Here is a 25,332-nt window from a genome sequence, read left to right as displayed (position 1 = left end):
AGAAGGCAGATGTATGGGGTTGAGTGGGATGTGGGATTAGCCAAGATGAATTGGCAGAGTAGACTCGATGGGCTGAATGGCCTAATTCTGCTCTATGTCTTATGGTACATGGCTGGTAGGGGTATGGAGTTCTGTGGTCCTAGTGCACATTGACAGGAGTAGGCAGTCTAAATGATTAGACACAGAGTAGATGGGATGAATGGCCTGTTTCTGTGCTGTACTTTTCTATGACTATATGACTCTATAGTTAAGATTACAGCAAATTTCTGTGTTCAGTCAATTTTAAGAATGATGTCCCATAGTGTCTAACAACTGACATTGTTAAAGGCTTCTGAATGGTGAAAGAACACTTTACATGGTGGCCAAATGCTCCTTCTGGAATTTCACGCAGCATAATAATGTTATCATGCTGCATAAATAATGTTCAATGTGGGCACGTTCCTGGTTGCTTCCTGAACTTGTCCCCTTGTGGCAAGCTTGTACCTGCAACTGTTGTGACTTACTAGTTCTAACTGACAAACTCTAAATGAGCTGGGTTGGGTGGCATAGCAACCTTACAATGCTATCAAAGTTTCTCACGCATCCCCATCCCTGGCTCCCAAGAATTTTCTGCCAATGTACTTTTTGCACTGATTGGCCTAAAACAAATCATTCATCCCTGAATCTCCACACCCTGAAACTCTATTGCATTCCTTGAGGCATCTCCAGTTCTGTATATACTTTCAAAGTCATATTATGGTGTATTAAGGTACTTTGTTTAAGTATATTATCAATGAATGCATGCAACTTGCAAAGACTACAGAATGTTTACAGGTACAAGGCATGCTTTAATTTACTAATATGATCACTGATCTTCGGGGGCAGAGTAGAGATACGTCTCTACCAGTGAAGGTGTAAGATGCTGCTTCCCTGTAGGTCACCCTTGGGCAATGTGTAGCACCTGCTTACCACCCCGCCCCCCACTGATCAGGGTCTCATGGGAGTAGATGGTGCATCATTGTATGAGTAGCTGGTATATAAGAACATAAGAAATCCTGGTTATGCAACCACTGACGCCAGGCAGACGATCTCTTTAATAATTAATAGTATTAATAATGGCTGGAGTCACCCATATTGAAATGACACTGGCCAGAGGAAAACAATGACAAACCACTTCTGGAATATCTTCCAGGAACAATCATGGTCAAAGATCGTGATCGCCCTCATCATACGACACAGCGCAAGATGATGATGATGACGATGGTGATCTGCCTCTTTTGTGCTTGGCAAAGTTCCAGAAATCCCTGGCGATGTTCGATTAAAGTTACTGCATAAATTCTCAACACCTCTGTTAAAATAGAACACTAACTGTCCTACTCAGCGGCATTAAATTAACTAAAGATGTATAAGACTTCAAAACCCATTTCTCTTTTTTGCACCTTATATGTTTGATTATCATTCCCTCCTTAAGATGTCCCTGGCACAAAAGACAGTGCTCTAAGTCAGTGCTGAATACTTACTGGACCTTCCTATGCTCATTGATCTTTACAAAGTATCTAGTATGTTGTTGATCAACCATTTTTCACAAGTTCTTTTTGCATCTATTTCCTTTTAAATCAGTTTCCTTGTAAGGTGGCTACTAGATTGTTTTCTTACACAGTTCCCCATCTCATCTGAGCTCACTTTCTATAGACCAGGAATCCCTTGTCTGCTTTGTCTGTTAACTCTTGAGTTATGTTAAAGAATAAATTCACACAGAAGGTTCAGGAAATGTGAACAGGTATAATGATTTATTGTAAAGGCTCTACAAAGCAATACTGCAATCCATTGAGTGCTTAACAGGTTGACTCACTTACTTATTATATGCTTTATTACCCATAATACAATTAGAAATAATAGTCATGTTTAATGTGAGGAGATACAAATACGACTAAACTTCATGAAATTACGATTGAACACAAAACTCATGCAAGTTCTTGCAAGACATTTAAAGATTTGTAAACTAGTGAAAATTTCAATTTATAATCTTGCATGGAATGGGCTGCTGGCAACGCTGGTGGAGGCGGATACGATAGGGTCTTTTAAGAGGCTTTTAGATAGGTACATGGAGCTTAGTAAAATAAAGGGCTATAGGTAAGCCTAGTAATTTCTAAGATAGGGATGTGCTTGGCACAGCTTTGTGGGCCAAAGGGCCTGTATAGTGCTGTAGGTTTTCTATGTTTCTATAATCCACCTAAGAGCATTATGATGATTTAATTTCGTTTCCTGGCAATCATGTTAATAACAGCAATAGTCAACACCAGCACACCTGCAATTGCACCAACCAGGACTCCCAGGAGAGTGCCGTGAACCTGTGCTCTTTCACAGCGATCACCAAAGTGCTGATGAGTTTGGGTTGAGGCACACCTAAAATGAAACAACATTGCAGAGTATTACATAATAAAATCGCATAAACAACAGCCTTTCCATCCAACAGTCTAATGCTGGTGCTTACAGTATGTTCCATACAGATCCCCCCATCTAACAGCATCCAAATTCACTAACACATCTATTTACAGCCTTCATGTACGTACCTAGGTTCCCCAGTGAGTAATAGCTCTCTGCCATACCAATAGTGCAAACTATGTAGAGCCATAACAAGCAGGTGTGAGAATGTGTCATCAGATAATGGCCAGGATAAGTTGTCAGGAGCAGTTCACCCAGTTGCCCTGCTCTATATGAGCAACTTATGAAGTTACAATTAATTATTTTTGGTCATACTAATTTCATGTTCTGCATTTTGTTTGAGCTTGATGATGAAATTGGAAAGTGATATAGGACAGCAGGGAGAATGGTAGTTAGGGCTGCGAGGGCTATCCAAACAAAATGGATTGCTTAGTCCTCCCATTTTACTCTTTTCCACAGATGCTACCTGACCTGCTGTATTCCTCCAGCATATTGTGTGTGTTGTTTGGATTTCCAATCTCTGCAGGCTTTATCATGTTTGAATCTTGCCCATCTTCTATCAAACACAAATATAGGGAAAATTCTATTCTTGCTCTGAGTTGCACCTCTCCCTAAAGATTATACTGAGTTACAGGTTGTTGCATGGGACTAATGGGCCAGATAGGCAATATCTATCAATAAAGTTGAACTAATGCTAGCGTTGTGAATTCAACGTGGGCTTGATGACCATCAATATTCTCTTGCCCAGCAGTGTCATGCATTTGTATAATGTTTTGTTACAATGTTTATAATCATGTCATTATTACAGGTATAATTACAATATTTAAAAGATATTTGGACAGCTCCATGGAAACAAAATGATAAGCGGGAAAAGACAAATGCAGGCAAATAGCATTAGCTTAGATGGGCAACTTGGATAGCATAGACAAATTGAGCTGTATGGACTATTTTCATACCGAATAACTCTATCAACTTAGTAGGACATGTGTCCTATTGTCATGTGGTGTAGCAAATTCAAATATTATTGAGGTTGGCTTTCAACAAAAGTAATTTGCATTTCAGAAAAGGGTAGATCAGTTCTTACTAACAAATAGACATCTGTGGTTCTGGAATCAGAGAAATCAGATTTCACAGTGCAAACCGAGATGAAACGTAATCGAAATTTCCTCAGTAAACCCTGCAAAATGACTATTTTGCTCCTTCAAAGTACCGACACATAAGTTGCAGAAGCTTCACCTACCTGCAGCTTGCTTTCCCATTCACAATAACACATATTCCACCATTCAGGCAATAGCCAGGACTGCACTCCTGGTGACTTTGTAGCTGACGCTCTGCTGCGTATCCAGACTGTTCTGCTGCTCGCCGCTCCCTTAATGGAGAACTCTTGGGATTAATCGGCACCTCTGTATAAATCAGTGGAGTCAGATCTTTCAAAAAAAAAAGAATAGTTAAGTTCAGTGATTAATTTTTGCTTTTTGATAATTGTTTCTTTCCTGTTTTCTTCCATAATCTCTGAGTTAATTCCCTTGGTCTTCTCTCCAGAGCCTCTCTCCAGTGTCTTCTTCAAGCATCAGATTAGACATAACTCTGGATATGGAAAGTATGGCATTCAACCACATTCAACCATTTCTGTGCCATTATCCATTAAGTTGTTCATGAGTGTGAGAATTGAGTCTAATCCATCCCTCTCCATCCTAGGACAAGTGCAAAAACCACTTGAGGGTGCATGTGCCCCCAGTCCATAGTTTAAGGACTATGCTACATTGCATATGGCAATTGTTGCTGCTAATGTCACCCCAGTGGCCCTGATTCAGGAACCACATGGTTGCAATTTTAGCACCCAATGAAATTCTCAGTGTAATACAAAATATCCTGGGAGTGATTGTTACCATTTAAAATGAAGGGCAACAATACGTGTTAGGTGTGAGGGTAACAGCATGACCATATAGGATCAGGATGTTCCTTAAAGTGGCAATGCTCCAAAACAGCACATTGCATTGAGCAATATTGAGCAGAGAGTTGCTTTCAGGATCACATTGGGAGTCTGATACTCCCATCAAAGAAACCATTTGCTTTACAAAATTTAGCCAAGTTTCTCATTCATGTGTCCCTGCCACAAGCTCTCCTTATAACTGACTGTTAATCACCTTGTTGACCAATCATATTTATTTCTCTGCGAAAATCCCTAAACAACTTCAAATCACATGAAGTTAACGATAAAGCGCAGAACTCCACTTTCTAAACCCGACTTTGAGTCTGCAATGCAAAAGTAACAACAACACCAAGAGAAAACAGGAGAAGAAACTTTACCATTGAACTCAATAAAAATAATGAGGTCATCATTTTTTAAGAAACTTCTGCGGTGGAGCTGCTTGTGTGATATGAATCCTGCCCATCCCATGGAGGAACTCCGGTAACAGTTACATGCATGATCATATTTTCCAGTTAATGTGGGCTTGTCCCAAAAGTTGTTCTTTTTGCCTGTAATTAAATTCACACAGTAAGTCATTTCAATGCTACCCTAAACATTAAAACAGACTGCAGAATCATATTTGTAGGAAACATGAAGCATATCTATCAACTTAATAGCATAATAACCTCAAATTTAACAATTCCAGTTGAGTTTATTGTCAGGTGCAGAAGGACAGTGAGGTACAGAAACGATGAAAAACTCCTTGCAACTTCATCATAAGTACAAAGGTTTAAACAAATACAGAATAAAAATTCCACATATATAGCAAATCTAATTATACCATGTTTGCTAAAGCAAGACCATAATATCAAAAAGCAAAGGTGCAATAGAAGTCCATGGCAATGCAAGAAGTAATCTACAGCATTCCGCTGCTGAGGTAGGGTTAGGATTGTGCAAGTATATTCAAGAGCCTGATGGTTGTAGGAAAGTAGTTGTTCCTGAACCTCTGGTGTCGGACTTCAGGCTTCTTATCATCTACTTTGATTCGATTGATGTTGACCATGAGGTTGTTATAGTGGTCCCGCTAAACTAGATGCTCTATCTCACTCCTGTATATTCACTCATCACCACAGGTGATCCAGCCAACTGTAGTTGCACCATTGGCAAATTTTTTAGATGATATTGGACCTGTACTTAGAGACAAAGTTATAGACATAAAGAAAATGGTGCAGGGGGCTAAGAATGTCACCTTGAGCTGTATCTGTCTTGATGATCAACAAAGAGGAGATACTGTTAACATACTGATTGGAATCTGCTGATGAGGAAGTCAAGGATCCAGTCGCAAAAGGATCTACAAAAGCCCAGATCTAGAAGCTTGGTGATAAGTTTGGAGAGGATGAAGGTGTTGAACGCCAAACTGTAGTCAAACAACAACAGCATACTAACATGTGCATGACTGTTGTCCAGATGATCTAGTGCTAAGTGATGACCTAATGAAATAGCATCTACTGTTGACCTGTTGTGGCAATAGGCAAACTGACGGGAATTCAGGTCATTTCTGAGTTTAGAGTCAATTTGTGCCAGAAGCAAACTCTTCAATGGGTTTGGCATTATTAAAAAGTCTTATATAAATTTCCGAATGAAAAATATGCTGAACTATTAGGTTCTTCAATAGTGGTTGTTCATGATCTACAGGTTCAAGAACATTATTGCATTGATAGCAGTACATTTTAGTCTTCTGTCCGTAAACTGTATTAGAGAAATAGTAAGTGAAACTAATCTTAGAAAAAGAATACTTTAATTCAATTTGGTATTTTATCTTTTATGACATCCATATTTACTTAGTCCAGATATAGGATCCAGTTACAATAGTTCTCCATATCACTTAGTCTACTAGAGTGCTCTCAACTGCAAAAAAATTATGTTTTCATTGTAAACACTAAATTAGAAAAATCAATTAAAATGGTTAAATACATCTAAAATATTCAAGTAGTTTGTAATATTATAAAGAAATTTTAAAACTAAAGGAATTTATCTTTGAATGTCCTTCCGCTCCTTTGCCCTGAGATCTCCAATGAAATCAAAGCAATGTCAAATCCAGAAGTGAGTCAGCAACATTGCAGAGTAGAGTTCAGGAGCAGAATGAAGGAAGTCAAGTCAAGTCACTTTTATTGTCATTTTGACCATAACTGCTGGTACAGTACATAGTAAAAATGAGACAACAGTTTTTCAGGACCATGGTGTTACATGACACAGTACAAAAATTAGACTGAACTATGTAAAAAAAAACCAAGAGAAAAAAAATACACTAGACTACAGACCTACACGGGACTGTGTAAAGTCACAAAAACAGCGCAGGCATTACATGAAATAACAAACAGGACAATAGGGCAAGGGGTCAGTCCAGGCTATGGGGATTGAGGAGTCTGATAGCTTGGGGGAAGAAACTGTTACATAGTCTAGTTGTGAGAGCCCGAATGCTTTGATGCCTTTTACCAGATGGCAGGAGGGAGAAGAGATTGTATGAGGGGTGCATGGGGTCCTTCATAATGCTATTTCCTTTGCGGATTCAGCATATACTGTAAATGTCTGTGATGGCAGGAAGAGAGACCCTGATTATCTTCTCAGCTGATCTCACTATCCGTTGCAGGGTCTTTCGATCCGAGATGGTGCAATTTCTGAACCAGGCAGTGATGCAGCTGCTCAGGATGCTCTCAATACAACCCCTGTAGAATGAGATGAGGATGGCAGGTGAGAGATGGACTTTTCTCAGCCTTCGCAGAAAGTAGAGACACTGCTGGGCTTTCTTTGCTATGAAGCTGGTGTTGAGGGACCAGATGAGATTCTCCACCAGGTGAACACCAAGAAATTCGGTGCTCTTAATGATCTCTACCGAGGAGCTGTCGATGTTCAGTGGGGAGTGGTCGCTCCGTGCCCTCCTGAAGTCAACAACCATCTTATCTGGGTGTCTGATTAAAGCCAAGATATACTGAATTTTCAATGATGTACCACCTGCAGTTCTATTCCTTGCACTTCTCTCCAGACCCACCTATTGGTTCACTTCCTGATCACTGAGAACAAATTCCCTAAATACCCTAATAATCTCCACCCTAACAAATGGTATTTCTAGGCATGTCTTGATCTCCACTCTCTGCAATGATATTCTGACTAGCAAGTTCCTCTAATCCACATCCTTTATTCACTTGCCCCAATATATTAAATGTGCCAAACCACCTGTATGTTCTTTAACAATATCTCCTCAAACTCAACTTTGATTCTCTGATGGCGCTGCCCCAAAATCCACACCTTATCCAGGCGCCTATCCAATGGGCCCCTGTAACTCCAGGCCACCCCTAATTAGGAAGGCTGCACGAGTCTTTGCTATATAGTGAAATAACGAAGGCATGTAGCAAAGTTTAGTCTGTGGCTTTAGAGACAGAAGGAAGAGTGAAAGTTCAAAGTAAATTTATTGCAAGTACACATATGCTGTATGTTACCATATACCACCTTGAGGTTCATTGAAAGAAGGAATGCGTGAAGTTAGAATGGTAAATAATATTTAGAAGGGACTTCAATTCCCAGGTTTCAAGAGGAAAACAGTACTAAAAACAAACATTAGTAATGATTGTGAAGTTATTTGATTGTTAATAAATACTCACCTACTTCATTAAGGCCCATCTGGGAAAGTGAAACCAATTCTTACCCTGGCCTGCATTGTAGGTGACTTCAGTCCCATAGCAAGGTGTTTGATTCACTATGTAAGTACAGATGGGCAATAGATGGCACCCTCACAGAGTTTGTAAACAAATAAATAACAAAGAGAGACCACTAAGTGGTTAATAGTTTGGGAAATAGGTTAAGAAAAATGGAGATAAGACCCATAGAAACTATGAACATGGTGTGTGTATGGCACTGAGAGATTTAAAACTAGAGAATGAAGAAAAATTCAGATTCTCTGTGAAACAAGCACAAAAGATATTCATATTTCCCGGTATCTAATTATTTTCTCTCATGGGGCACAACTCTCATGTTTATTCACCTGTGTCCATTCTGCATATGGTTTATACTAACTGAAAACAAGGGGAAGCAGTTTGACCAAAGTTCAAGCTCTTTCTTATAGAATCCATTTCAAACAGATGCCAAAATTGTAACAGAGAATGTGCATTTATTTTCTCACCTGGTTTAAAAAGTCTTCCATTTGTAGTGAAGCTTCGAGTAGACGACATTCTAAGTTTCACATCAGGATGCTGGTCCATTATTGTAACGATAGCTTGTCTGTTCCCAGCCGGCCATTCAAGCCTATCATCATTTTCACCACTGCACAGATGGAAAAAGATTCCTGTATAATTTTTCACAAAAGAATGAGGTCTTAAGATTAAGCCATATCTGTATCCTTCTGGGCTAAAGAAGCATGGACTGAATATTTCGTTTCTATCATTGTTCTCAAGCTCTTCGGTGAAGTTCCTCAGGTGCCAGACACCATGAGGACACTTGGTCTCCGTAAGGGTGACATCATCCAGGAAAATACCACCTGAAGAATCACGGGAGTTACCAATTACTCCTTGGAAAACATAACGAAACTTGGCTGTCGCATTGAAGGTCACATGGGCAATGTTCCATGACTGGCTGCCATCCGCTGTAGAGAAAGAAATAAATGATAAAAACATGAAATATTTGTCAAAGTTTTAACAATCAGAATGATTTACCACACAAGGCATGGAATTTAATGTTGTTGATGAAATCTCCAGGTGTACCAGGAGTAAAGCACGTTCAGATGAAGTGAAGTGGAACAAAATGTACCAATCTGAAATGAATAGTTTCATGACTCTTAAACAACTAAACATAAAAGTGTTATTTTCAACCAGCACATCAACATATGCTCAGAGTATTATTTTGTTGTAATTATTTATTGAAAATAGTGACAAATTTGGTTTCTAGGCTACTTGGATAGTTTCTGTTATTAGATTTTAAAGTTTCACCCGCCCTCCAGATCAAAGGTGTCAATATGGAATAAGTAATTGTTATGGATGCTAATTTCACAGAATGTTCTCTTATCCAATGATACTCAGGTTCCTCACACTGATCACTATAGCTGCTGTTTCCTGTTCACACCCTGAAATGGAAATTTACATCAGTTTTACTGGCAATTTCCACTCTATCCTAATTTACACACTGTTCAAATCAGGTTCTTCCTTTCCCTACATTAGCTTCCCCTTCTCTATTTCAGGGATAGATAGGTATTCAACATTTATGAAGAACCAACAATCCCATAACTTTCTTGGCCACACACCCACTCTCACCAGTTCCTGAAAGGAGCATAGTAGTTTCCAATTTCCTCTATCTTTGTCATATCTACTCCAATAATGTTACTTTCCACAACCGTGCTTCTGATTTCCTTCATCAGTGATCATCCTAAATGAGCAGATCTTCGGCTACATCCATCCCATTCACTGCACTTCTCCATTTGCTACTCTCCTGAATCCATACTTTTTGCAAAACACACAAAGTTCTCAGTGAACTCAGCAAGAGCGGCAACATGCCTGAATAGGAATGAAAGGTCAGCATTTTGGGCTAAGACTCTTCATCAGGACTCAAGATCAGGCCTTGTGAAGGGTCTCAGCCTCCATTTGGTTCGAGTTGCTCAAGATTTCTGGCATCTAGAGAACTCGTTTCCCCGTTTAATCATTGTCTTCATTTTCCATATCATCAACTCCACAATTAACACTATCTCTGCCACCTATAGTGTGGCACCACCTCTAAACATATGAACCCCTTAATACCCCAAAATGCTTCTTCAGGACCTGATGAGTCCTGAGGAGTGGTGTCGGCCTGAAAAAGCAACTGCTTACTCTTTACCATAGATGCTGCCTGACCTGCTGAGTTCATCCAGCATTTTATGTGATACGTTTAATATATCCAGTTTGGTGATGATACATAGCAATGTGAGCCATTAGGAGGATGTACTGAAGCTGTAAAGGGATTCAGAAAAGTTGACAGATTGGATCAGACATGTCAGATGGAACACATTGTGGAAATATATGAGATCAAGTGGTTTGGTAGGGAAAACGGAAAGCTAGAGTAATTTTTTTAAACGGTAAGAGATTGAAAGTTGTTGATCTTAAGGGGGATCTGGGCATCCTTATGCACAAAACATTGAAAATTAGCATACAGGTACAGCAAGCAACTAGGATGGCAAACAGTGCATTGAGTTTTTTTGCAGGTAGACTAGAGTACAAGCGAGGAGTAGAGAGCATTAGCTCTGATTATATGCATCACTGATGAAGCTACATTTAAAATATTGTGAACAGGTCTGTGGCTAAAGTGAGTGCAAGCTTGGCATTTGATGAGGGATTAAGAAGACTGGACCAAGAATTGAGAGGGACAACATTAAGAAGTAGGGTACTTGACTGGGTAGATGTGGGATAGATATTTCCCCTGGCTGGGATATCGAGACCAAAGGTCATAATTTTTAAATAAATGCTTTGCCAGACTGGATAGAAATGAGAAGGATATTCTTCACCTAGGGGTACTGAATATTTGGCTCAAGCCCTGAGCATATTCAAGACAGAGATGAATAGATTCTTTGGTATCGATATTAGACTTTTGGACAAATATTATGGATAGGAGAGATTTGAGTTTAAAGTAAATTTTCCCTAGAACCTTGAGGGAAGTTAGTGTAGAAATAGCAAGGGCTCTGACAGAAATATTTCAAATGTCATTAGAAACGGGGATGGTGCCGGAGGATTGGCATCTTACTTACGTGGTTCCATTGTTTAAAAAGGGTTCTAAGTGTAAACCTAGCAATTATAGGCCTGTCAGTTTGATGTCAGTGGTGGGTAAATTAATGGAAAGAATTCTTAGAGATAGTATATATAATTATCTGGATAGACAGGGTCTGATTAGGAACAGTCAACATGGATTTGTGCATGCAAAGTCATGTTTGACAAAACTTATTGAATTTTTTGAAGAGGTTACGAGGAAAATTGACAAGGGTAAAGCTGTGGATGTTGTCTACATGGACTTCAGTAAGGCCTTTGACCAGGTTCCACACGTAAGGTTAGTTAGGAAGGTTCAATCGTTAGGTATTAATATTGAAGTAGTAAAATGGATGGGAGATGCCAGAGAGCAGTGGTGGATAACTGTCAGGTTGGAGGCCGGTGACTAGTGGTGTGCCTCAGGGATCTGTACTGGGTCCAATGTTGTTTGTCATATACATTAATGATCTGGATGATGGGGTGGTAAATTGGATTTACTAAGATGATACTAAGGTATGTGGCATTGTGGATAATGAAGTCGGATTTCAAAGTTTGCAGAGAGATTTAGCCCAGTTAGAAGAGTTGGTTGAATGACGGCAGACAGAGTTTAATGCTGATAAGTGTGAGGTGCTACATTTTGGTAGGACTAATCCAAATAGGACATACATGGTAAATGGTAGGGTTTTGAAGAATGCAGTAGAATGGAGTGATCTAGGAATAATGGTGCATTGTTCCCTGAAGGTGGAATCTCATGTGGATAGGGTGGTGAAGAAAGCTTTCGGTATGTTGGCCTTTATAAATCAGAGCATTGAGTATAGGAGTTGGGATATAATGTTAAAATTGTACAAGGCATTGGTAAGGCCGAATTTGGAGTATTGTGTACAGTTCTGGTCACCGAATTATAGGAAAGATGTCAACAAAATAGAGAGAGTACAGAGAAGATTTACTAGAATGTTACCTGGGTTTCAGCACCTAAGTTACAGGGAGAGATTGAACAAGTTAGGTCTTTATTCTTTGGAGCGTAGAAGGTTGATGGGGGGACTTGATAGAGGTATTTAAAATTATGAGGGGGATAGATAGAGTTGATGTGGATAAGCTTTTTCCATTGAGAGTAGGGGATATTCAAACAAGAGGACATGAGTTGAGAGTTAGGGGGCAAAAGTTAAAAGGTAACACGAGGGAGAATTTCTTTACGCAGAGAGTGGTAGCTGTGTGGAACGAGCTTCCAGTAGAAGTGGTAGACACAGGTTCAGTATTGTCATTTAAAGTAAAATTGGATAGGTATATGGACAGGAAAGGAATGGAGGGTTATGGGCTGAGTGCAGGTCTGTGGGATTAGGTGAGAGTAAGCGTTCAGCACGGACTAGAAGGGCCGAGATGTCCTGCTTCCATGCTGTAATTGTTATATGGTTATATGGTTAAATTGATTATCAAAGTAACACACTCAAAATGCTGGAGGAACTCAACAGGCCAGGCAGCATCGATATAAAGAAGTACAGTTGACATTTCACGCCAAGACCCTTCAGGAGTAAATTACTCTTATCTTTACTCCTACAATCTACTCCTCATCTTCTTATCTCCAGCCCTGCTGAAGGGTCTCGGCCCAAAACATCGACTGTACTTTTTTCCATAGCTGCTACCTGGCCTGCTAAGATTTTCTAGCATTTTGTGTGTGCTGCTCGAATTTCCAGCATCTGCAGTTTTTCCCTTGTTTATTATCAAAGAACTTATTTGTCACTATATACAATCGTGAAATACATCTTCTTGCAGGCATACTCAATAAGTCCAATAAGCATAATCAATGAAAGAGTGCACCAGCAGGTGGTATGTAGCCCACAGAATGTCCTCATAGTTCACCTGTGCCATCATACAGATTTAGAGAGAAATGGACAAAACATAGACAAATGTGACTGTCAATGTTGTATTACTCTACGAATGTATTAAATAAATCAAGGGATATGAGGTTGGTGCTGGGGAATTGTGGTGAAGTAATAGTTTATCAATCTAAAAAGATCATACCTTGAAATGTATGAAGTTTGACTAGTCTTCTGACAGTTCCAGTTCCATCATCTATTTTCATCCATATAACGAGCTTATCCATTGGACTGCCTGTCATCTTATAGAAAAACTGAAGACACTGCTCATTCCTTCTGGGATACAGAATCCTGGACTCCAGAAAAGCACTTTGACCAGTGTTGCCATTCTCAGTATCAAAGTACATGAAATATCCAGCATCTAGAATTTCAAAAATCTGTTAGAAACTGAAGAAAGTGGAATTATTTTTGTACGTAGTGAAAAAAAACCTCAGATTCATTCATTGTTTTAAAACAATGCAACAAATTAAGATGTGGAAATTATGAGTGACAAGAGAAAGAATAATTTTAGTTTCACACATCTATGTCAAATGATAGACTTCAGGATGAAGCATGCTTCAAATCAAACTCTAAGTCTGAAATTAAAGAAGTAACGGAAGATATGATAACCAGTTATTTCTAATTGGATCGAACAAAAAGGATCTTTGATTAAGTTGATGTTTACATAACTGAGTGAAATATAGTGGTAGATGTCTGTCAGCCATTGCTCAGCAATTTAGTGGCTGCTGATTAAACAGTATTCCTGAAATAAGTTTCTGATGTGCCAGTTATATTTTGTTCCAGTCGTGGTTTGTCCATTGATATGTCATTGATAATAAGTTTTGTTTCTTTCTTCTTCCAGCAATGCAATCAATCCCCTTTGGCATCATTCTGTGAACTTTCATTTTTTTCAATAGGTCATTCAAGCTATCACATGTCAGAAGTTACTTGTGTAGCTTTTCACATTTGCCAAGTTCCTTTACTAACATAGAAACATAGAAAACCTACAGCACAATACACACCCTTCAGCCCACAATGCTGTGTTGAACATGCACTTACTTTAAAAATTACCTAGGTTTACCCATTGCCCTCTAATTTTCTAAGCTCCAAGTACCTATCCAAGAGTCTCTTAAAAGACCCTATCGTATCCACCTCCACCACTGTTGCTGGCAGCCCATTCCACGCACTCACCACTCTCTGCATAAAAATGTTACCCCTGACATCTCATCTGTACCTGTTTCCAAGCACCTTAAAACTGTGCCCTTTTGTGTTAGATATTTCAGCCCTGGGAAAAAGCCTCTGATTATCCACATGATCAATGCCTCTCATCATCTTATACACCTCTATCAGGTCACCTCCCATCCTCCATTACTCCAAGGAGAAAAGGCCAAGCTTGCTCAACCTATTCTCATAAGGCTTGCTCCCCCATCCAGGCAACATCCTTGTAAATCTCCTCTGTACCCTTTCTATAGTTTCCACATCCTTCTTGTAGTGAGGTGACCAGAACTGAGCACAATACTCCAAGTGGGGCCTGACCAGGGTCCTTTATTGCTGCAACATTACCTCTCGGCTCTTAAGCTCAATCCCATGATTGATGAAGGCCAATGCACCGTATGCCTTCTTAACCACAGAATTAACCTGCGCAGCAGCTTTAAGTGTCCTATGGACCCCAAGATCCCTCTGATCCTCCATACTGCCAAGGGTCTTACCATTAATACTATACTCTGCCATCATATTTGACCTACCAAAATGAAACACCTCACAATCATCTGGGTTGAACACTATCTGCCACTTCTCAGCCCAGTTTTGCATCCTATCATTGTCCCGCTGTAACCTCTGACAGCCCTCCACACTATCCATAACACCTCCAGCCTTTGTGTCAACCTTATTGGAATCTACAGCAACAGGTACTGGTCATATTCTTCCTATTTTCCATTCAGGTTCCTGGATTAAACAGCTTGTTATATGAAGAACATGTGATGCTCTGGGCCTGTAGTCACTGGAATTTTGAAGACTGAGACATAACCTCATTGAAACCTATCAAATGGTGAAAGGTCTTGATAGAGTGGATGTGGAAAGGATGTTTCCTGTGGTGGACGAGTCTAAGACCAGAGGACACAGCCCCAAAATAGAGGAACATCCATTTAGAATGGAGATGAGGAGGACTTTCTTTAGCCAGAGAGTGGTAAATCTGTGGAATTCATTGCCACAGGCAGCTGTGGAGTCCAAGTCTTCATATATATTTCAGGCAGAGGTTGATAGATTTGTGATTGGTCAGGACATGAAGGGATATGGGGTGGGGGGGAGAGGCAGGAGTTTGGGGCTGAGGGGGAAAATGGATCAGCCAAGATGAAATGGTGGAGCAGACTCATTCGGCCAAATGGCCGAATTCTACTCCTATCTCTTATGGTCTTGTGGTCTTATTACCGCTTCTCTTCATTTATTACAAGGTCAAAAACTTTTCGCTTCAGCAGGAAAGCCATCCATAGTGAATAGAATTCTAAGTCACAGTGCTGTAGAGTTGTCTGTTCTTTGATTTCAATTCTTATTGGACATACTTAGATAAAAATAGTTAAAAACACAGCATCTCAGAACTGTTATATTATGAAACAATTCTTCACACTTTCGCAAAATCTTTAGTCATATTTGGACAAATCAATCTACTGGATTTTCTCTGCAATTCATATCTGAAGCCCAGATGTCATTTGATACCAGGCAAGCAAAAGTAATGTTACCCTATTATCTTAGTGTATGGGCACTTGAAAATATTATGGCTTCACCTAGAATCAAATTCATATTTAATAAGATCCAAACTGTATCATTATGAATGTTGTTACATGCTAAGTATAAAATGTTAACTAATATGCAACAGCATTTCTTAAATAAAACTCAGTCAAAGATAAGAGTTTTAGGGAATTAAAACATTTGATAGCATATGTCAAGAGATATCAATCCAGAACTAAGGGGAAAATTGTTAAATGACAGCTTTCTGATATTTGGCTGTAATATCAGAAAGTTTTTCATCACACTAAAGGTATTGTAAATCTGAAACGCTTTTTCAAACTGCTTTTGAGGAGTAGGCCAAGCTGAAATGTCACAACTGAGATTTCTTTAGTCAAGTTTATTTGAGGTTATGCAAACAAGGCAGGTAAATGTTGTTAAGATCCAGGTCTTCCCCAATTACAGAACTGGCTCAAGGATCGGTATGGTGGATTAGGTGATCGTGGGAAATCGAAAGGACTTGATTGTTCACACTCACCGCTACATTTTCCACTTGTAGTATGATCCTCATTTCCAGGACTGCTCTTCACATGAACCCAATCAGCAACTTCCTGTTCTCCCTGGATCATGCCACAGATATTAAGAAGCTCAAATGCACATTGGTCCAACATTGTGAGAGTGGAATCTGAGATAAAGGTTTATGTGGAAATCAAAATCAATCAATATCCCTGAAGAGGACCATAGTCATCAAGAAATGAATTGAAAACTGAACTTACTGCAATTATACATTCGATTTAACCTTAGCAGATCAAGAGCACTGAAGTCTAATCGCTGTCCAATAATGTCGTTAAACGCTGGTATCTTTGCAGTGATGGTTGGCTCTCTAGCGTTTTTGTTGAAGGAGAATGGTGGATAATGCATCACAGATTCATAATCATATGGAGTATTCAGGTCAGTAATGTGGTCATCACCAAGCAATTTAAAATTATTCGTCTTATCTGAATAGAAGTACAACATTGACATTCAGCAGCAGTTAAGGGTAATTTATTTTCAAAATTAGATTTTATGTCAAATTCATTTAATTAGATTTACAGATTTTATACCAACAATCAAGCAATCCAATTATTCTCTTGTAACTTACAGGTATTGAAGGGTCATTTGAAAGGAATTACAAATACCTGATGTATAATTTGATACTGAAGGGTGCCATTTGGCCCATTGGTTCCCAGTATAGTAATCCAAATAGTCCCTGCATTTCCCTGCATACTTACTCCCCATACACATGCTCATCAATTGCCCTTTGATTCTTCCTACCTTCATGCTACATTCAGAAGTCATTGGCATGAGCTGGTTACTTTACCAGCAAGTTTTTACCATGTGGGAGGAAGCCCATGTGTTCATGGAGAAATCATGCAAACTCCACACAGACAGCATCCTAGAACTGCGTCGATCCCAGATTCCTTCAAATTTGTGTCAGTATGCTCAACTAAACCAATATACCTATGGAATTGTTAACTTGAAACCTTACCAGGAATAATTTCATTCCACCGAATGTTAACATAGTCATCACGGTCTGTTCTTGCTTGCTCATGGTAAAATCCTAGAGCATGCAGAATTTCATGCTCAACAATATTTTTTTTGTCACATTTTTTACCAATGGACAATTCTTGGCCTTTTTGGCTATTACCAACATAAGACCAGCACCTGTTCAATGAAGACAGTATTTCGACAATTACATACAAAGAAGAAAAAATATGGTTGTTTAGAAACTAGTAGATATGCTTGAAATATGGTTATCTTAGCAATGTACAGGACATATTTCCATATTTCCATTGAATAGCCAGGGAGGAGTCATGTTGGTGCTAAATTGTGACTCCTTTGTGTTTGTCTGTGAAAACTTAATTTCTACCTTTCATGTCCCTCCTTTTCCCTTTCAGGGTGGATGGGGTTCTGTTAAAGACCCTGACCTGAAGCTACACACAGATCTCGGTTCTTTGCTGTGGCGGGAACTACTCCCAGGAGCTCACAACCGGCCGCTTTTCGAAATCTCAAGGGCACAGCCTAGAAAACGAGCATGCCTTCAAGGTTTCAAAGTTTTGCAGCCCTGAGGATGGGCTAATTCTAAGCCAGTGCCACAGGCTGAAGCGTGGCGGGAAAGAATGGAGCATCAGGAACAGTGGATCAGCTGTCGGAAGCTGTGTACTCAGCGAGTGGAGGGTGCTGATGTTTATTTTTGCAGAGGTGGGTAGGGGTGGGGGAGGATCATTGCCTCGCTACTGCTTGTACGTGGGAGGGAGAGTGAGGGGGCTTTGGGGTTCTAACTTTTTAACTGACTCTTATTCTTTGGGGGTCCCTTCTGTCTTTGTGGATGTCTGCAAAGAAAAAGAATTTCAGGAAGTATATTTTATTCATCTCTGGTATTAAATGGAATTATTGAACTATATTGCTGATATTAAAATAGGATCAGAGCATTGGTGTTGTTGTTGTGATGTCAATCATAAATAGTGTGCATGTCAAGTTCATGATTAAAATAAGCTGCAGAAATATGCAAGGATTCTTTCCAGGTACCATCAGAACAACCACAAACTCAGCTATACTTCAAATATTTAATTTGACTGTCAATGTATACTGCACAATATTAACAAGACAAGCCTCCAACCATCTCCAAAGGTAGCTTGAAATGAGGTGCAGTGATCTTCTTCCTGATCTTGGTGTAGACAAATCAAGTTATGAACCACATTATACCTTACATTATGGGAAAAAATGAGTAGGATAGGGAGAATAAAGGGAAGGGCTGGGATATGGTGTAGGCCAGGACAGACCAAGTGAGATTAGTAAGTGGTGGTGTGTCAGATCTGTCCTATTTCTCTTTCAGTCCCTCTTCTCTTTTTTTTTGTCAACTTAAACATAATTTCTTTCTAAAATTTCCCAGAGGTTTTCCAAGGATTAACTTAGTTTTTGTCTCCACATTCAGAGTAGATTTTATTTTACTGTCTCTTTTGAACAATATCAACAATATTTCTTCTTTGTACATCATGCTCAATGCAGCAAGGCCAATCAATATATGGAAAGGGATAGAAAGAAAGATAACTCACTTATCTACTATCAATTAACCATAGAGAATTAAATACAGATATTAAGTTTAAATAGTTATGAAAAGAATTTCAGAGTGATCAGATGAGGACTCTTTCAATGAGAGATAGAGATTAATATGCAGAAGATAAATCTGGGAAAATTAAGAATGCAAACGTGGGAAGTTGTTAAAAGAAAAGGTGGAGCAAGGGAAAATCAAAATGTACAAATGCTCGAAATCTAAAGCATTGGTTAACATTTACAGATGAACCTGCTATATTGTTTAATACTTGCAGAGAGAAAGGAGATAAATAATAGTTGGCTCCGTTCTTTCACAGTCACAACAGCACGCAGTTTGTACTATTTTATGAAACTCAGAATCTTTGGTGCTGTCTATATACAAAATATCATTATCAAACTGTGTAGTTTTATACATTACCCTTTTAATTTTTTAAAAGATAGGTAAGATTTCTCTCCTTCGTATGGTTTAAAATCAATGCACGACTTTAAGCGAAACTGCTCAAACGCATGCAAGATGACACCCTTGGCATTTAAATCTGAAAATCAAAATTGAAGCAATTTGTTTCAAATATCTTTACACAATAAACCAACACTAGCAAAATATAACAGATGAAAGAGTTTGACCATCAATCTTTTCACTTGTAATGGTCAGAAGCTACTTAAAATGTGATTTAAAATGATACCCAAATATCTCTACTTCATGCTTATGAGATGATGAGAATGAATTTTGCTAGATTCTCCTGGCAGTTTGCAAAAGCTCCTGGAAATTCTCAGTATAAGTGCCAGTATGTCTTTCAACTCCTGAGCATATGCTCACTGACATGTTTCTGTTGTGCTCTGTGAATGGGCTCTGCATGGAGCCCAGCCACTGAGTGGAAACTTGCTCAGAGTTGTTAGGAATCAAGTTCCAGGAAACAATTAATTTGAGTTTGTTTTGTGCTTCTGTTAGAGAAAAAGGTAACAATATCTTAATTTGATTTTTTAAAATTATTATTTATGTTTATTTTATGCTTTCAAATATTTAAAATGGTTTGAAGAATCAACTTTGTTTTCTATTAAAACATCATTCAGAATTCTGGCAATATTGACCCCTCCTCTGCAAAACACTACAGAGAAATTACAGATGTGCATATTATGCATTTGTCTTTTACCATCCCATGATTTAATTTTGGGAAAGTATATGATTGTCATATGAGCAAAATGATCATCATCTGGGCTACAATACGTGCACTAGTAATTACCTATCATTCTGGGTCAAAAATTATTCTGCTTTGATTTATTTTACAATGAGCAACAACAGTGAATAAATACAATATATTAATCAACACAATAGTGAAAAAGTGCTCTCTTCATTTAGCATTATATTTCACTTTTGAATTCTGATTGCTTATCTTCAATAAGTCACTAAAGTTGTCAATGTAAACATTTCAAATTGCCCTGTTTTGACAAGTTTGTCCACTCTTCTGCAAAATGCTATCAAGAAATTTGAAATGTGCACATTATACATTCGCATAATATTAGATGCTTAAATCAGGATATTAATAATGAGTCTGAAAACCTCCATATTATTAATAATTTATAAATAAAACTTTACCAAGACTATCTGTTAGAATATATGGAACTGGCAATTTCCATCTCCTTGTTGGGTCTTTAAGAGCATTCCGCCGTCGCTGAAACAAAGTAATCAATAGTCCATAAAAGATGAAAGCATGGTACAACAAATGAATCTATTATGAATCAACATAATGTGTATCATACGTACAGCCACTGCAATGTCTCCCTGAACCAAAAAGCTCTGGGATTCTATAAGAAAGGTAAATGGAAAGACATATTATAAGGAATTCTACATGTTGATCAAAGACGCTATGAAAATTTTCAATAATCCAGAGAAATTTAGAAGGATATACTAGTAAATTTAAGAGACTTAAATTTCAAGATAGTAGAGAATGCATTCTTTGACCTAAGTCTTATAAATTACCTGTATTTATTTGTGGGATATCCTCTTCTAAATTCCCAAAATCCACTTCATAATCTAATTAATGAAGAATTAGAAACGAATGCATTAAATATTAAGAAAGACATCGTGTGAAAGGCTTTTAAAGCATGTAACAAAAGAAAGCAACACTTACAATCCTCAGAAGGAACCTTTCCAATCTGGAAAAAGAAATATTTGATTTTAAATGGTAAAAGTATAATCGAAATAATTTGAAAATGAACGTAGTGTATCTTACCAGCAAAGTTTCACAGTATGTCAACAAAACTACTAAAGAAAAGGAATACAATGCAGATGAGTGCATCTTTATTCTACTCAGCAAATGCGTTAGCTGTCGATATATGGACACACTAACATTCAGGTTTCACCATCATGACATTTATAGCATGTTTGGGACATAAATCTACATCACGGGGAATATGAGTGCAATAGTCCAACATCCTTTCTTCTAATAACAGCTTCATGGTACAAGAATGTTACTGTATTCCTAGCCTTGTGTTTTTTTTTGGTAAGTTATTAAGACAATTCAGAAGGATAGTGAATAATTCACTTAAGTCTAATTACTACCTCTCAAAAGAAAATTTGCTGATGTTCAAGGGGTGATTGATAAGCTTGTGACCTAGGGTAGAAGGAGATGAGTTATTAACTTCAAACTTTCTGCATAATCACTCAAAGAGTTGACCTGCATGTGCATGTAATGAGAGCTGTATAACTCATCTCCTTCTACCTTGGGCCACAGACTTATCAATCACCCATCCGTGGACACTTTCTGGAGGTCCAAGATCCGGATGCTCCACGACCACTGGACGAAGTGGGTAAATGTAGGATGGATTATGATGAAAAATAAATGTGCTAGGTTTTCTAAAATTGACTCCTTCTACCTTAGGCCACAAACTTATCAATCACCCCTCATGGGTTTAAATATTGTTTATGAAGTAATACAATTAAGATTCCATATCTGCAACATGAAGAAAACATAAAATTCAGAGTTGGGGCATGGAGCTGATATTTCCATTAACTTTAAAGTAAGTACAGAGATAGGAACAAATTTCTTCACCCAGAAAGTATTGATTCTTTAGCATTCTCTACTCCTAAGAGTATGTGGGCTGACAAGATGCAAGACGGGTGATCAGGGGTTTGGGTCAAGTGTGCAGTTAGCTCTGGGTGAATAAGAGCATGAATAAATTTGTCACGGAAGCCAGGAGACTGGAACGCAGTGAATCAGGTGTAAGGGCAGAGTCAGTAGCCTGGAACATGAACAGTCTCGTGGGCAGAGGCAGGGGTCAGGTGCCTTGCTGGAACTTGGGTTCAGATGTTTAACCAGAGTGAGATGAGAATATAATCAGACGAACTGAGAACCAGGCTAAGGAACGTAGGGAGATGTGTAGCCAAACCCAATTACCTGGAACAGCTTGTCACCATTAACGTCTTCACTAATCAAAATTATCAACTAAATACAGTTTCAAATGCACAGTACTGCTCTCAGTAGTCACTTTTTTAGGTACCTCCTCTCCCTAATAAAGTTGCCACTGACCATATATTCATGGTCTTCTGCTGCTGAAGCCCATCCAGTTCTTCTGCAAGTACATCACGGGACAAATTTGGCTAAGTATGGAGCAGGCTTTCATTTATATTTAAGAAAAGACAAATTCTATACCAAGATCACATTTGTATGAATATTCAAACATGAGGAAATCTGCAGATGCTGGAAATTCAAGCAACACACACAAAATGCTGGTGGAACGCAGCAGGCCAGGCAGCATCTATAGGGAGAAGTGCTGTTGGCGGTTCGGGCCGAGACCCTTCGTCAGGACTAACTGAAAGGAAAGATAGTAAGAGATTTGAAAGTAGGAGGGGGAAGGGGAAATCCAAAATGATAGGAGAAGACAGGAGGGAGAGTGATGAAGTTAAGAGCTGAAAAGGTGATTGGCAAAAGGGATACAGAGCTGGAGAAGGGGGAGTATCATGGGACGGGAGGCCGAGAGAGAAAGAAAGGGGGAGGGGAGCACCAGAGCGAGATGGAGAACAGGCAAAGAGTGATTATGTAAGATGGAAATGTTGTAAATTAAGTCTTTTTTAAATCAATAGTCTTTTATTTAATCAGCTGAAGAATTCAAATATTTCTCCCTTATCCTTCTAAATATTCTGTCAATTGTTTTACTTTGCATTGTTTGCTAATTTTTGTCCTTAGTAATCAAATCTGAACATATTCAATGCAGCACAGAAGTAAAATGTCAGTATAAATAATGTAGATTACTTTTTTTCGAGAACACTGAGTCTCCATTGAGGTCACAATTCAGATTTAGTTGTTTTGTTAGTTTTTAGGGATGATTTTGGGGGTTGAGTGGGAAGTTAGGGGTCAGATTAGGATTTACAAAGATCTGGGGGGAATTGAAGTTTAGGCCAGAGATTTACCTCTGCGACACAGACGATGGACAACTACGGTTGATGTCAGGCCGGCAGACCAGAGTAGACAAGGGTTGGTGACCCCCCCCCCACCCCACCCCAACCTGCAGAGTTAGAGAATTGTCGGAGGGATCAGGAGATAGTGAGATGTAGAAAGGATCAGGAGACAGTGAGGTGTCGGAGGGTTTCAAGCTAGTGAGTTGTTGGAGGGATCTGGAGTTAGTGAGTCGTCAGAGGGATTCAAGTTAGTGAGTCATTGGAGGGATCTGGAGTTAGTGAGTTGTTAAAATATTGCTTAAAATATTAAAAAATGTGCCATCTTTAACTTTATGCCTTTTGGAAATCAGGTCATCTTTTACTCGCTTAGCTATTCAAAGTAACAGAAATTTTGACCGGAGTGCCCAAACTTTTGGATGCCACTATATACTGAGTGAATTGAGAAGTATTTTAAAGCACAAGAAATAGCCAATAAGAAACAAATATCAGTTTTGCTGAGTGTGTTGGGTTTAAAGGCATACAGTTTACTTCGAAGTTTAGTTACTTCATGCAAATAAGCTCTACTGATACTGTGAAAATAATATAAGAACATTTAGAACCAAAACCATTGTTAATTGCAGAACTCTTCATACTCTATAAGTGGAATCAAAAGGAAACCTTTCGGTATATGTTGCTGAATTGAAATGATTGTCTAAGTATTGTCAGTTCAATGAAAGGCTTATATAAAAGAGAGATCATGCAATTTGTGGAACCTTACAAAAAAGCATTCAAAAACAGCTCAAAGCCAAAGCACTATTTACATTTAAAAGAGCTGTTGCTATATCAATGGAAACAGCAGACAGAGATGCAATTGAGTTGCAGTCCGGAATGAAAGTGAGCAAGAACAAAATTGCAACATCTAAAAAGAAAGCGGCCTGGCCAAAGAAGTATTGTTGCCATTGTGGCAGAGACTCACAAACATCTGACCAATGCAGATTTTGAAGGTGAAACTTGCAGAAGATGCAACAAGCAGGACACATACCAAGGCCGTGTTGGGCAGACAAAAATAAATGGACTGCACACGGTTGAGGAAAAGCTGGAAAGTCAAGTTGCAGCTTTGAGAAGAACACGAATTTGTCTGCTGTTGCTGAAAAATCAGATAATGATGAGAGTGACACAGGACTGAATGGCCTTAAGATTTACAATGTGAAAACTAACATTAGCCAGTGATATGGTGGACAGCCGAAGTGAACGGCATATTAATTAAAATGGAATTGGACACTGACTCAACTTTTTCCTCATTTCACAAGATGAATTTGAACCGCATTTCAAAGGTACTGAACTGAAGCCTGCAGATATCCAGTTAAAAATTTATACTGGAGAAATGATAACACCTGTAGGAATGACATTTGTAACAGTGAAATACAATAACCAACCAGCCACGTTGGGCTTGTATGTGGTATAAACAGGAGAGCCAGCATTGTGAGAGTGAGACTGGCTGATCCAACAACAACTTGACTGGAGATCCATCCACCATTTCAGAATCCGACTCAGAATCAGAATCAGAATCAGGCATGTGTCTGAATTTGTTAACTTAGCAGTAGCAGCAGCAGTACAATGCAATGATGATAATATAGAAAGAAAATAAGTAAATAAATACATTACATTAAGTATATATATTTACTGTAATTAATTTACTTATTACTATATATATATTACTATATTTGCACACGTGTGCGCATGTGTGTATGTATGTATTTAAGTAGTTAAATTAAAAATAGTGCAAAAACATAGATAATAAAAGTGAGGTGGTGTTCATAGGTTCAATATCATGTAGGAATCAGATGGCAGAGGGGAAGGAGCTGTCTGTGAATCGCTGAGTGTGTGTCTTCAGGCTTCTGTATCTCCTTGTTGATGGTAAAAATTAGGAGGGTTTGTCCTGGGTGATGGGGGTCCTTAATAATGGATGCAGCTTTTATTAGACACGGTTCCTTGAAGATGTCTTGGACAATATGGAGGATAGTACACAAGAGAGAGCTGACTAATTTTACAGCTTTCTGTAGCTTCTTTCAATCAAGAGCAGTAGAGTCCCCACTCCCACCAGGCAGTGGTGCAACCTGTCAGAATGCTCTCCAACAACACACACACAAAATGCTGGTGGAACACAGCAGGCCAGGCAGCATCTATAGGGAGACGTGC

At 38.8% G+C, this 25,332-nt stretch overlaps 1 protein-coding gene across 1 annotated transcript; it reads right to left on the bottom strand.

Moving 5' to 3' along the window:
• Positions 1-1,753: 1,753 nt before the first annotated feature.
• LOC132400651 (meprin A subunit alpha-like) lies at positions 1,754-21,105 on the bottom strand. Its single transcript, XM_059981832.1, has 14 exons — positions 20,990-21,105; positions 20,888-20,912; positions 20,737-20,790; positions 20,521-20,561; positions 20,353-20,428; positions 19,177-19,294; positions 17,194-17,369; positions 16,442-16,663; positions 16,204-16,350; positions 13,111-13,326; positions 8,514-8,972; positions 4,735-4,905; positions 3,665-3,851; positions 1,754-2,385 (listed from the first exon to the last, which is right to left on the bottom strand). The coding sequence occupies exons 1-14, from the start codon at positions 21,053-21,055 to the stop codon at positions 2,232-2,234; spliced, it is 2,112 nt and encodes a 703-aa protein (XP_059837815.1). The 5' UTR covers positions 21,056-21,105; the 3' UTR covers positions 1,754-2,231.
• Positions 21,106-25,332: the final 4,227 nt, after the last annotated feature.

Source organism: Hypanus sabinus, chromosome 10, assembly GCF_030144855.1.
Source record: "Hypanus sabinus isolate sHypSab1 chromosome 10, sHypSab1.hap1, whole genome shotgun sequence".
In the NCBI taxonomy this organism is placed as follows: Eukaryota; Metazoa; Chordata; class Chondrichthyes; order Myliobatiformes; family Dasyatidae; genus Hypanus; species Hypanus sabinus.
The sequence above is the reverse complement of the archived record's forward strand: the minus strand, read 5'-3'. Positions and strand labels throughout refer to the sequence as shown.